This window comes from Aethalodelphis obliquidens, unplaced genomic scaffold, assembly GCF_003676395.1.
Source record: "Aethalodelphis obliquidens isolate GAN/ISIS:26980383/991018 unplaced genomic scaffold, ASM367639v1 scaffold30, whole genome shotgun sequence".
Lineage (NCBI taxonomy): Eukaryota > Metazoa > Chordata > Mammalia > Artiodactyla > Delphinidae > Aethalodelphis > Aethalodelphis obliquidens.
The window spans coordinates 6,106,917-6,120,474 of NW_020837974.1; the positions used below are offsets into that span (position 1 = coordinate 6,106,917).

Consider the following 13,558-nt stretch of genomic DNA (forward strand, 5'->3'; position numbering starts at 1 on the left):
AATTTTGATGACAGGCTACAGGTCAAATCTCCTGAATTCCCATCTTCTGCCTAGACACCCCCACTGCCATCACTAGATTTATATTTCCATTTCTCAATGACCCACATACATTCTTAATTTTTCTGCCAACTAGGACTTACTAATGGATACATATCCTTACCAAGGTTTACTATCACCTCTGACTATATTATAGTGGTGGAGCAAACTGGGGAACGGGAAAATCAAGTTTGATTCCTAGGTTTTCGGCTTGAGCAAGAGTGGATCGGTAGACTAGAGATGGAGAGTGCTGAGAGTGGAGCAGGGAGAGTATTTCGGGCAAAAGAGAGCATGTCAGAAGGCCTGCAGAGGAAAGAGTATGGCATTTTCAAGTCAGTAATAAATGAGCTCTTTGGAGAATGCCTCACCTTAGGAAATAGTACGTGGGTAACTGAGGATTTGAGAACAAAGTTCAAAGGAAGCCCATAGGGTGTTGTCTCAGAAACGATGGAATTTCTCACATCCAAGTATGTAACATCTTATGTCCTTTCATTCATTCAGTAATACAGTTGGCAGGCAATATTTAGTGGAAGCCGGTGGATACAGTTAACCTAATCAAATGCATTAAACAATCCATTGAGTAAAGAAGACGAATGAGTCAAAGCGATGACTTTGGAATGAGACATATGTTTGAACTTTACTAGCTATATGACTTTGGACATTTTACTTAATTAGCCTTTCTAGTTTTCTTGTGTATACAGTGTGGTTGTTAATAGCATGACAATTAAGTGAGGTAATGTAAAAGCTACTGGTCATATACTAAATGCCCAGAAGTTTTTAATGTAAATACTAATATAAAAAACACTACAACAGAGGAGAGATACTTAGCATAAAATCTAAAAAAGAGGAAATCAACGAGCAAGCGTTTACCAGTGCAGGACTAGCATTGTTCAGGGAGGGACACCCTGAGCTAGGAGAACTTAAAATATGACTAGAGAAATCACTAGGCATTTGTGGTCTGTGTGGTAGGAACTGCCTCCTGACAGGCACTTCCTGCTGGAGTTGGCAAACTGACACGCCTCTAACATTCGTTATCATGCGGCGTCAAGTCTTAACACTCCCTTCAAAATATGAGTGCATGAAGGAACCGATGTTAAATCCAAGACTTAAGAATGGTTTCAAATAGATGGTGCTCTGTACAAATCAACAAGAAAATACTGATTTTGGAATTATTTTGCTGCCTCATCCCACTCTCTTTAAGAAAATTATATTTTCTTAAAGAGAATATATTTGTAGTTCATCCATGTTAATAAATTTACAACTTGGACGTAATTACGAACGTCTTTCCCGCAGTCGCTTATGTCCCGCGGACAGCATTTCCCCCGTCTTCCTCCACTGTCTCTCCGGAGTGTGGTTAGCCTCCAGGCTCTGGTTTGAACGGGCCAGGGTTGAAATCCTGCCTCTAGATTGCTCACTAGCTGTGCAGCTTCTGGCGTGTAAGATAGTAAAAAGTATAAACTTTGTGGGATTGTTGTGAGGGTTAATGAGATAATGTTCAGTTTCAGTGCCCCATGACTGGTAGCTGTTATGTTTGAGTTTAGCAGGAAAATCCTGTATCATGAACAGCTCGTTTCCTTATCCTTTTTTCCTGCTTCAGCATATCAGATACGCCTCTGCAAACCTGTACTCCAGGTGCAGTAGTTGTTTGGATCTTGATCCTATCTCTACGGCTTTTCTTCCTCTTTCAGCCCTTTGGTACCAGTACGTTCCTCCTCTTTGTTTATATGCTCCAGGCATAACTGGGAGGCTGAGTTGAAGCGACAAAGGGAGAGGAGGACAGGCTGGACAGAGGGCGTAGATAACAGGTTTTGGCCCAGCAGGGTCAGCGTGGCCTGTGATCTTGAAGAAGGCATGTGGAGATGGGTGGAGCAGAGCGGAGGAGGCAAATGGGGTGCACACGGGACACTGGGGATGAGAAAGAAGAGACAACCAATTTAGATCCTAAGTCCACTTGGGCGATGGAGGGCAAATAGAGAAATCTTTTCTGTCCTCCTTCAATCCCTTCTTGGGAAGGAGGACAAACGCCCAAGGAAGCCCCTCGCCCGACTCCACTCTGGACCCAGCTCCCCAGCGGCCCCTAGGGAACCCGCGATCGAGATTAGACCTCCGAGCTGCCTAGACGGGCCCCGGAAGTGCGCGCCGAGGAGCAGGCGTTTCTAGTCCCCCTGGAGGCCGAGGTCGCCGACGCCGCCGGAACGTGCGGCCGGCTGAGCGAGTGAGTGTTGCTGTTCGCCGCTGGGGCGGCGGGAGAGGGTCGGGCAGCGGGGATCCCGTGGGGTCGGGGTGGGGCGCGCTGCCGGCCGGCCGGGCGCTCCCCGCGGCGGGGTCCAGCCTGCCTGCAGGGAAGACGAGGCTTCCCCGACCACCCCCAGGCCGGGAACCTCTCAGGAAGCGACACCTACGGCACGGGCAGCTTTCCCTACATCTGTCCTCTTCTCGCTCTCTGTCCTGAAGTGACTGCCCGTTCCTTGGGTCGGGTTCTGAAGACCTTTTAGAGAAGATCCTGGCCTTGGAGCGGCACCGGGGACTGGACCCGGCCCATGGAGAAGCTGCCTGAGCAGACGTCCCCGGAGTCCCCGTGTCCGTCCCTCGAGCAGGAGCCTCGAAAGAGCAAGGGTGAGGAGAGCTGACCTAGCTGCTTTCTTTGTCTAAACTTTGTCCTTCCCACCGCGGCCTCAGATCAGATGGACACGATTAACCGTGCGCTTAGAATTACCCTGGTGCAAGACACTGATTTTTTTTTTTTTAACCTAAAACTCTATTACATGTAAATAAAGCCTATCACTAATGTTTCCTCTCTTCATGTGTGGAGCAGACAGACCTGCAGACCTGCAGCAGCACTGTCCATAGCACTAAGTTTTGAGGATCTGTTATTCCAGCACGTGTTAACTTGCTTGTCCTTTGAGAGGCTCAGTAAACGTTGTGTGAATAAAAGAATGAATGAACCCAGCCAAGTGTGTCCTATACCCCAAGTACCAGGAAAAGAGTGAGCTTCTCCCCCGAACCTGCCTTTCTTCATTAGGGAAGATACATTTTCCACCCAGGATGTAAACTTCGAGAGGGTACCTTGCCTGTGGAGTACAGTAGACAGGCCAGACACCTGCTGATGGAAAATGAGGTTAAACTGTAAACATAAACATTTAAATTTCAATCTACCATCCCACCATTATCTCGTATATGCTTGGCCTTTAAAAAAAGGTGGATTTGGATTATTTAGTTGAGGGACAAAGGCTTAGATAATCCACATCATAGATTTTGAGATGGCTAAGGTTTGGAGGATTTTTCTTTCACATATTTAGCTTTCTAATTCTGTTTTAGGCTGATTTTTAACTCAGATATTCTATTGAGTTATTATTATAAGGTGCTGAGACTAAGTTGAAAGAAAACGTACCTCTGTTGCCCCCCCACCACCACACACCAGCTTAGAGTTGAGTTGGAATAGTTATCTGTGAGAGACTACAGGACAATAAACAATGTGGACGTTCACCTATCAACTGGGTATTGGCCCAGGAGGCCTTAGAAAATCATATATTTGGCCTTGAAAGAATTTAGAGTAAGAAAAGAATCAGTTTAGGTAAGAGGGGATAGGCCCTTATCACAGGCTCCTCACTGCTAGTCTTTCTAAGGCCAAGTGCCTTAGTTGCCATCCTAAAATATTTATTTGTGTTAGTTCACAGTGCCCACTGCATTCAGTTCATTCTCTGTAACCTGGCATTCAGGGTCCTCTGCAGTGGGGTTTCAACCCAACTTTAAAGTCTTTATCTCAGTGTTCCCCCAGACAGACCCTGCAAGACTCGTGTGTCTGCACAAGGTAATGCCGAAAACACTTTGCACTATCCACCATTGTGCCTTTGTGTCCTTTTTTTGCGTCGCTGTCCCCTACATTCTCTGCCTACCCAAACCCCACACATCCCAGTGTCCCATGCTTGAAACCTCAGTGCAGGGCAGCCTCCTCCCTCAGGTTTCTGAAGCAGACTGGTGGCTGCCAGGAAGGAAACAAACACATGCTAGAGATGTGGAAACCTGTAGGACTTGGTGGTTGACTAAGTAATAGAGGGAAGTTGGGTGTAATCACCTTTGTTCCCTTTGCTATCATACCTCTTAAAAGTCTTCACCAGTTGCTGTTAATTTTGTAACTGCCATTCACTTGGTGCAGGGCACTGCTTCTGCTGCATCGAAACTGATTATATCCAGGTTGCCAGTGGCTTAACTAATGAATCCACTGGACATATTTTTTTTTTATCCCTAATTTTAATATATTTTTTTAATTAAAAATTTTTTTTTTTTGGTCTGCGTTGGGTCTTCATTGCTGCCTGTGGGCTTTTCTCTCTAGTTGCGGCGACCAGGGGCTACTCTTTTTTGCAGTGCGCGGGCTTCTCATTGTGGTGGCTTCTCTTGTTGTGGAGCACAGGCTCAAGGCCTGCGGGCTCAGTAGTTGCGGCACACGGGCCCCAGAACGCGCGGCCTTCAGTAGTTGCGGTGCATGGGCCAGTAGTTGCGGCGTGCATGCTCTAGGGTGTGTGGGCTTCAGTAGTCATGGCGTGCTGGCTCAGTAGTTGTGGCTCGCGGGCTCTAGAGCACAGGTTCAGTAGTTGTGGTGCACAGGCTTAGTTGCTTCGCGGCATGTGGGATCTTCCTGGACCAGGGCTCGAACCCGTGTCCCCCTGCATTGGCAGGCGGATTCTTAACCACTGCGCCACCAGGGAAGTCCCATCCCTAATTTTTTTGACCCTTTAGTATTTCTGTTGATGTGATCACTGTTCCTTGAAACTCTTGTTCTTTAGTTTTGGAAGCACCGTTTTCTCCTGGTCCTGCCACTTGCCTTCTCAGGGTCTTTCCCATTCCTGTTTCTCTGCTCCCTTCCTTCCTTCCTTCCTTCCTTCCTTCCTTCCTTCCTTCCTTCCTTCCTTCCTCCCTCCCTCCCTCCCTCCCTCCCTCCCTTCTTTCTTCGCTGCACCATGTGCTTTGCGGGATCTCAGTTCTCTGACCAGGGATTGAACCCGGGCCACTGCAGTGAAAGCGCAGAGTCCTAACCACTGAACCGCCAGGGAATTCCCTCCACCCATTTCTTAAACACTGATTTTCCCCAAAGCAGTTCTCAGCCCTCTTCTCTTTCACCCTCGTGGTTGATCCTGTCCCCTTCTGAGACTTCAGGTTGCACTCTGTGCTGAACCAGACATCTGTAAGTGTACTTCTGGACTCATTCTTTTCTGCCATCCCCCACCTCCCTACCTTCCAGTGACTCCCTTGACTAATTTTAGTAGGTGCTTTTCCCAAACCAGAAAACTTGCATCATCCTCTACATTCTCCTTCCCTCTGTATTCATTTGGCCACCAAATCCTGTCAGTTTTTCTTCAGAAAGGCCTGACTCTGTTGCCTGTCACCACCGCCTCCTCATTTTAGGCCCATTTTATTTCCTTGGAGTATTGACACATCCCTGTGCTGTTGGTAATTTCTCCCACTCTCAGCTGCCCATATTATTCTCTGCCTATAGAATAAAGTCTCAAATCCTGAGTGTGGCGTATATGTCTCTTCATTATGTTTTTCAAAAAAAATTGTTCAGAGTGACTTTATTATTGTTTTTTTGTCTTTTCATTATCTGGCTCTACTCTTATTTTTTCTGCTCTATGTCCTACTTCCTGCCCACATGGAGCATACATCTCATTGAATTTTTTATCACTACACCTTAAACTTAGTATTCCCTTTTATGTTTCTGAGCCTTAACATATGCTGTTGCTTTTGCCTGCAATTCTCTTTACCTTGTTGATCCCGATCATAGTTCAAGATGCAGCTTAACGTCATTCTTTGAGGATGTTGTCCGCAGTTCACCTAGGGAGGGGTTGTCATTCCTAATTGTGCTTTGAAACAGCATTATAATCTCTTTACCAGAATCTTGCACATAGTCAGCGTGGTACATATGTTTGTTGAGTGATTAAATCAAACAGGAAGTATATTAGTTTCCTACGACTGCTATGACAAATTACTGCAACTGCATGGCTTAAAACAACTGTATTTTCTCATAGGTCTGGAAGCTAGAAATCCAAGAGGGCCAGGCTTGCTCTGAAGGCTCTAGGGAAGAATCCTTCTCTGACTGCTCGTAGCTTCTGGTGGCTTCCAGCCTTCCTTCGCATTCCTTGGCTTGTAGCTGTATCACTGCAATCTTGCCTCCATTGTCACATGGCCTTCTTTCCCATGTGTTTCTGTGTCTGAATCTTCCTCTCCTTTCTCTTAATAAAGATTCCAGTCATTGGATTTAGGGTGCACCCTAATCCATTATGATCTCATCTTAACTAATTACCTCTGCAAGGACCCTATTTCCAAATAAGGTCACATTCTGAGGTATACATAAATTTGGGGGTGAGGGCTCTGTTTGACCCAGTACAGGAAGCGTTGCTCATTTCTTCTGCTGTTAGAAGTAAATGTACTTGGGATCACACAGCTTTGTAGTTAAGCTGCTTGAAGAACTGTGTAGATTTCCCCCTCCCTTTAAATTAGAAGCAAATCAGTCTAGAAATGTTTCTTTAAACCTTCATTCACAGGGACACATTTTTTTTTTTTTTCCTTTTTGCGGTACGCGGGCCTCTCACTGTTGTGGCCTCTCCCGTTGCAGAGCACAGGCTCCGGACGTGCAGGCTCAGCGGCCATGGCTCATGGGCCTAGCCGCTCTGCGGCATGTGGGATCTTCCCGGACCAGGGCATGAACCCGTGTCCCCTGCATCGGCGGCGGACTCTCAACCACTGCGCCACCAGGGAAGCCCCACAGGGACACATTTGATGAGCCTGTTATTCCAGAGGGCAACTGCTCTCTTCTTGGGCTTCTCTAGCTCTGTCTCAGACTGGCTACTGTCTGCAGAGGTATTCCAGAGGGTCCTGCCGTCCATCAGAGTTTGGATCCAAGTTTTTGATATTTCTTATATAAGTGGCTCAAACCCATGAGGAGATATACCTCACTGAATTCTATTTGAGTTTCAATCCTGAAGACTTTATGAATGGTCAACGTGGGGCCCTCCATGATTCATAGATTCTTCTCTTGATGGAGTAGAACTTCCTTATAATGGATTGCTAGGAAATAATCAGGAGCATTTTAAAGCACCTAATGTGTGCAGAGTTCTTTACATAGTACTGGGGTTGGAGGAAAAGAAATGGAAGACACCTCTTATTCTAGAGGTACTTTCAAAATAAATTGAAGGGAATACACACATACAAAAAACTAAACATATTTCTAAGGAGGGGCCCAAAGTCGATGTGGTTAAATGCCATGAGGAGAGGGCAGGAACTGTATGCTTTAGAGATTCAAAGGAACAATCACTTCCAGCCGGGGTTTGGAGCAGGGTTAAGTTTGGGGAAGGAGGCTGCCTTTGATCTGGGTTCTTGCAGGGTGGATCGGATTTTGATTGGTGAAGTCGGAAGGGAGGCTGATCCAGGTGGAGGAAGAAGGTCGAGCGGAGGAGGAATCGCGTGGGGAGCTAAATGTTCAGGAAACGTTTCAGAGTAGCTGGAGCATGGAGTAGATTGATAGAGGGTGAGACTAAAGGCAGGGCGGAGCAGGAGTGTGGAAATGAATGCCACGCCAAAGAATTTAGACTTGCTTGGCAGAAATTGAAGTATGTGAGCTTTGCTTAACAGGAGGCTAGCAGATGAGCATTGCAAATCAAGGAAGAGATTCTAGTTTGTTTAGTGTGAGAGGTGATTAGGATCTGACTTTAGGATATTAGCAGTGATAACAGGAAGGCAGGGGAAAAAGAGTATTGCTACGTTGTAGATAGAAGCAATAGTACTTTCGTTTACTGAGTGGATATGGGGACAGAGAAGAGAGTCACTGGTCATTATTTACCGCACCACCCTCCCTTTTATTTTGAAAAATGTTAAAGCTACAGGAGAGTTGCAAGGCTATCGTACCAAGTACTCACACACCAGAAGTGTATGTGCAGGTTTGGGATAGGTTGATCTCAAGAAACTGGTATGAGAGCCGTCGTGTGGAAATGTCTTTTTCGATTATTGGAGATGCTGTAGCTGGTCTACGAATATCCCCCGTCCCAGTAGATGGGAACACCATCCCTCCTGCTACACAACCCAGAGAGAAACTTTGGTTTCTCTCATATCCATATCCGTCAGCCAGTAATCCTGTCCATGCGACTGTCAATGTTTCTTTCCAGAATCCAAGTGCTTCTTACTACCTCCTCTGCCACCGTCTTGGTTCAGGTCGCCATCATTTCTCCCCTGGATTATCACAGCAGCCTGGTTGGTTGTCCTGCCTCTGCAGTTACCTCCCTCCAGCCTCTACCCAGCATGGCAGCCAGTGTGATCCTGGTAAAGTGTCAGCTCTTGTCTTCCTCTGGTCAGAACCCTCCAGCGGCTCCCCATCTCACTCTGAAATAAACCTCTTACAGACCTGTAGCCTACCGGGTCCTGTGTTCTCTGATCCCCCTTCTATGTCTCTGATCTCAGTTCTTACTCCTCTCCCCCTTGCTCATTCTGCTCCAGTCACACTTGCCTCTTTGAACACCCAGGGTCTCGCACTTGCTATTTCTTCTATGTGTAATGCTCTTTCCCACATATCCTTATCTCCTTCAAGTCTTGGCTTAAATGTCATTTTCTTAGTCCTCCTTTGACTGTGATATTTAGAATTGCAACCCTTTTGCCCACTGCCCCCTGGCACTCTAATCCTTATTCCTTGCTTTTTTCCTCTATAACACTTTTATGACCTTTTAACAGTATGTAATTGACATAGTTTACTATCCATCTCCCTTAGTAAAATGAAAGGTCTTTGAGGATTTTTGTGTTTTGCTTACTGACGTATCTCAGAGTCTGGAACTATACCTGGCATGTTGTTAGTGATCAATAAAACGTACTGACTGTTACATGACTTAAAGATGAGTATTTCAAGAGCTGTAGGAAAAGGATCACCTTCACCTTCATGGAGAAGGTGATATTGAACAGGGCCTGAGAGCAGTGAGATTGACATCCTCGACTACGTTGCGCAGGCTGTCAAATCTCGGGCAGTGGGCCAAATAAAAGGCACATCCTCTACAACATCCCAGCCTTCACATATTATGAGTAGAGTGGTTCAACAGATAGTAAAGAGGCTTTGTGTAGGGAGAAGATCAGAATGAGGCTGGAAAGACAGATGGCGGCCAGGTCAGGGCGGTAGAGAAGAAACCCTAGTCCCTGCTCCTCAGGAGCTTGCAATCTGTCTGACAAGTAAGGTAAACACACGTGCAAGAGGACGTAAAAACATTAAACCAGCAATCCATTCACACCTGTTAGAATAACATCGAAAAGATAAGAAATAAAAAGTGTTGATGAGGATGTGGAGAAAAGGGAACCCTCATGCATTGTTGGTGGGAATGTAAATTGGTGCAGCCATTATGGAAAATGGTATGGAGGTTCCTCAAAAAATTATAAATGGAACTACTATGTGATCCAGCACTTCTGGGTATTTATTCAAAGGAAAATAAACCATTCTCTCAAAAAGATATCTGCACCCACAGGTTCATTGCAGCATTACTTACAATAGCCAAGACGTGGAAACAACCTAAGTGTCCATCGACGGATGAATGGATGAAAATGTGCTATCTGTACACACAATGGAACATTATCCAGCCATAAAAAACACGAAATTCCTGCCATCACAACAGCACGGTTGGACTTCAAGGACATTATGCTAAGTGAAATAAGTCAGAGAAGGACAAACACTGTATGACCTGACTTGTATGTGAAATCTGAAAAATCCAAACTCATAGATAACAGAGAACAGATTGGTGGTTGCCAGAGGCGGTGGGTGGGGAGTGGAAGAACTGGATGAAGGGGGTCCAAAAGTACAAACTTACAGTTATAAGGTGAATAAGTCCCAGGGATGTAAGGTACAGCTATAGTTAATAACACCATGTAGTATATTTGAAAGTTGCTTAGAGAGTAGATCTTAAAAGTTCTCATCACAAAAAAATTTTAAGAAAACCAGTATCCAAATTGAAGGTACAGAAGATGAGGGCATATCTGGAGGTGGAGACAAGTGTAAATATGGCTCTGTGAGACCAGATACTTCTTAAATTCCTTAAAGACAATGACCATTCCCTACTAAAATCAGGGTTGCATATGTTTTAGACTTTCACTGCTGATGGAAATGATACTACATTGGATATTCCTCAGCACCCTCTTCTTCCAGAAAGATCCCCCTAAGCAGAGGGCCTTCTTTCTGTAATATCACTATACTTCAGTAAGCCATATTTAATAAGTAAAACTTAAGAGGAGAAATGTATTATAGTAAACAGGAGATGTTTTTCTAAGGTCTCCCTTAGATACAGCTAGGGTGCAGAATTTTTTGTTTGTTTTTAAATTTTTGGCCGCACCGCGTGGCATGTGGGATCTTGGGTCTTAGTTCTCTGACCATGGATTGAACCTGCGCCCCCTGCATTGGAAGGTAGAGTCTTAACCACTGGACTGTCGGGGAAGTCCCCAGAATTGGTTTTTGTATGTTCTCTTAGAGTTGAAATAGATTTGGAAGTATTTCTCACTACCCCGTGCTTCATATTTTAAACAAATTTTCCCCCTATTCTCCCCTCCCTTCCTCTTGCAAATCCTCCCAGTTTGTACCATTTCTAAAAGATGCATCTAAGGTCCGAGTATGTCATGTTCATGAATGAGTATGTGAGCATCTGCGGGTAGAGAGAGGCTCTCAACAGGAGTGAGGAAGGTGCTGGTGTGTGATTACAGGAAGGGAGGCTTCCCTGTTACCACAGTGACAACACATGTGACCAGGGTACTGTGTGGACAGAACCTCTGCGTGAGGTTCTTTTATTTATCCGCTCAGTCCCTGCCCCTCCCCACACAGAGCCCCCAGCATCACTCTTCCTGTGTTCTGAGATAATCCCACTTCCCTCAAACTCTGCTTTCCTATTCTGCTAATTCCAGTATATCTGTCTGGTCAGGGACTTCATATATAAATCCTCACTTTAGTTTCCCCACCACTTTCTCCAAATCTGCTCAGCTTGTATCCATCTTTTCCTCCTTTTGTGAGGCCATTTTTCGTACTTTTTTGAACCAGATACCCTGGAATACTTTGATCATCCTGTTTCCCACAGGGAGTTTTTATTGTTACATATACTTTTTTTGTATTTTCCGTCAGATGGTGAGACCTGGACTGAGGATCAATTAATTATAAAGCAGAAAACTCTTGAAGTAGGGACACAGCCACATGAAGGAGGGGAATGTGAACGAAACAAACATGTGGGACCCTATGGGTATGGACAGAATTTTGGTCATATCTCAGACTTTATCCGACAGCCACGCATTCTTATGGAAGAGAAATCTCAAATGTGCAACACTTGTGGCAAGCTATTCAGACGGAACACATACCGTATTCAGCATGAAAAAATCCACACACAGGAGAAGCCTTATGAGTGTCATGAATGTGGAAAAGCCTTTGGCCATAGTTCAAATCTCATTCAGCATCAAAGAATCCACACCGAGGAGAAACCCTACGAATGCGGTGAGTGTGGGAAGGTCTTCCGGCGCAGCTCACACCTCATCCAGCATCAGATCATCCACACGGGGGAGATGCCTTACCTGTGTAATGAGTGCGGAAAAGCTTTCGGTCGGAGCTCAAGTCTCCTTCGACATCAAGAGAATCCACACTATGGAGAAGCCCTATGAATGTACCGAATGTGGGAAGGCCTTCAGCCAGAGCTCAAATCTAACAGAACATAGGCGAGTTCACACCAGAGAGAGACCATACGAATGCTGCGACTGTGGGAAAGCTTACAGTCGTAACTCACACCTCATCGAACATCAGAGAGTCCATACAGGGGAGACTCCTTATGACTGTAATGAGTGTGGGAAATCTTTCAGTAGGAGTTCACTCCTTATCAAACATCATAGAATTCACACTGGAGAAAGACCCTATGAGTGTAGTGAATGCGGGAAGGCCTTTAGTCGGAACTCCCACCTTATTCAGCACCAGAAGACTCACAGTGGGGTAAAACCTTCTGAATGTAAAGAATGTGGGAAAACCTTCAAGTACAGTTCATACCTTATTGATCACCTGGGAATCCATTCATGAGAGAAACTGTGAATGAAGTGAAGGTGGTAAAGCCTTTGTTTGGAGTTCAGCTCTTAGCGAACATCAGAGAACTCGTGCTGGGGAGAAAACCTTTGGCTGTAGTGAGTGCAGACGGCCTTCAGTCCTAGCTCAACTCTTACCAAGACCTGAAAATCCACATAGTGGACAGATCTCATGGATGTGTTCAGTGCATAAGTACCTTTAGACAGAGTTCCCGCCTTACTCAGCATTAGCCAGTTTGCTTTGGGGGAATGATGGGTATGGGGAGAGCCTTGCTATGTGTCAGAGAGGGGCACGAAAGGGGCGTCATCTGACACTACAGAAGGAATGACTAAAGTGGAAGCTTAAGTTAGCACTACTTTTTTTTGAGGATCTACATCAGAGGGAGATTCTATGTTTTTTTTTCACATCTCCATAATCTTCTGCCAGAAATGGAATGGGTTAGGTCCATTCCAGGGAAGAAAGAATCAGGGCATTCTGGATTCAGACTCATAGATCAGGAAAGCTGCAGTGTGACCTTTGAATCCAATAGCTTTCCTTGTATCTCATCTGTCCTGTTGGTTGTAACTATACATGGAAGTGGCTCTTGGGTCTTCTTGGACCAGCATTTTCCCTCCTCAATGTCCTGCAGACTACTGAATCTCTTTTTGTTTTATATTTCATAGATGCTTTTAATAAATGGGCAAATTTTCTAAGCCCAGTAATTTCTCAGTATAACATGTCATGGGCTTTGTTACGTGTCAACTCCGGTAGGCTGAAGTGCATTTGTCAGATTTCCCTTTCTTGTATTTTTCGGTTTGTGTGGTCTACAAGGGAGATTCTTGGGAGAGCTGGAGGGCAGAACAGAAGCAGCAGTAATTTTGTAGCTCACACATGTCACTGATCTGCTGACTCACCTCACTGGCACTGGACATGAAACTAGTGTACCTTCCCCAGGATTCTTTTTTGCCTTTACTGGGCCGTGATTTTCCTTCTCTGATTGAATCCTAGTCAGACACATGCTTACTATCCTATGAGAAGTACACATTTATTTCAAGTTTAGGTAGAGAGAAATGGTTAGCTTCTGGCTGTTTTTAAAAAAGAACCTCAATAATAAGCTTCAAGATTTCCTATCAGGAAAGCTACTGTTCAGACTCCTTTATAACAAAACTTCCATCATAACCTGAGGCAGAGCTTCACTACCGTGTAATTATCGAGGGAAAAGTTTGCAAAGTAGTTGAACAGTGTGATACATGATCGACTGATAAAATTTAAAAAAATCAAAAATTTGAGCACCAATTTATCATGAATATTTTAATAATTAAAGAAGATTCCCAAAGTACCTCTAGTAGGCAGTATATTTTAGATTTATTCTAGGCATCTGAGAGAAATATCTACTTTGTTGTAAACGTTTATGTTTTGATTACAAAAAATCAGATTATTTTTCCTCCTGTTAGTCTGGATTAGTGATTACCTAAAATATCG

General features: G+C 44.9%; 2 protein-coding genes across 4 annotated transcripts in view; both read left to right on the plus strand.

The window, feature by feature from the left end:
- LOC113630467 (zinc finger protein 286A-like) overlaps positions 1-12,808 on the plus strand; it is a 24,834-nt gene extending 12,026 nt beyond the window's left edge. Inside the window, 2 exon segments of the mRNA XM_027125902.1 lie at positions 11,162-11,657; positions 11,659-12,808. Of these exon segments, the coding sequence (XP_026981703.1) occupies positions 11,332-11,657; positions 11,659-12,094 (762 nt within the window). The 5' untranslated portion in view covers positions 11,162-11,331 and the 3' untranslated portion in view covers positions 12,095-12,808.
- Positions 2,264-13,558, plus strand: part of TMEM225B (transmembrane protein 225B) — a 28,954-nt gene continuing 17,659 nt past the window's right edge. The window contains exon 1 of one of the 3 annotated variants that reach the window (XM_027125894.1): positions 2,264-2,652. The gene's annotated coding sequence lies outside the window, so the exon portion shown is untranslated. The remainder of the gene's footprint in view (positions 2,653-13,558) is intronic. The other 2 variants (XM_027125892.1, XM_027125893.1) reach the window with 2 other exon arrangements.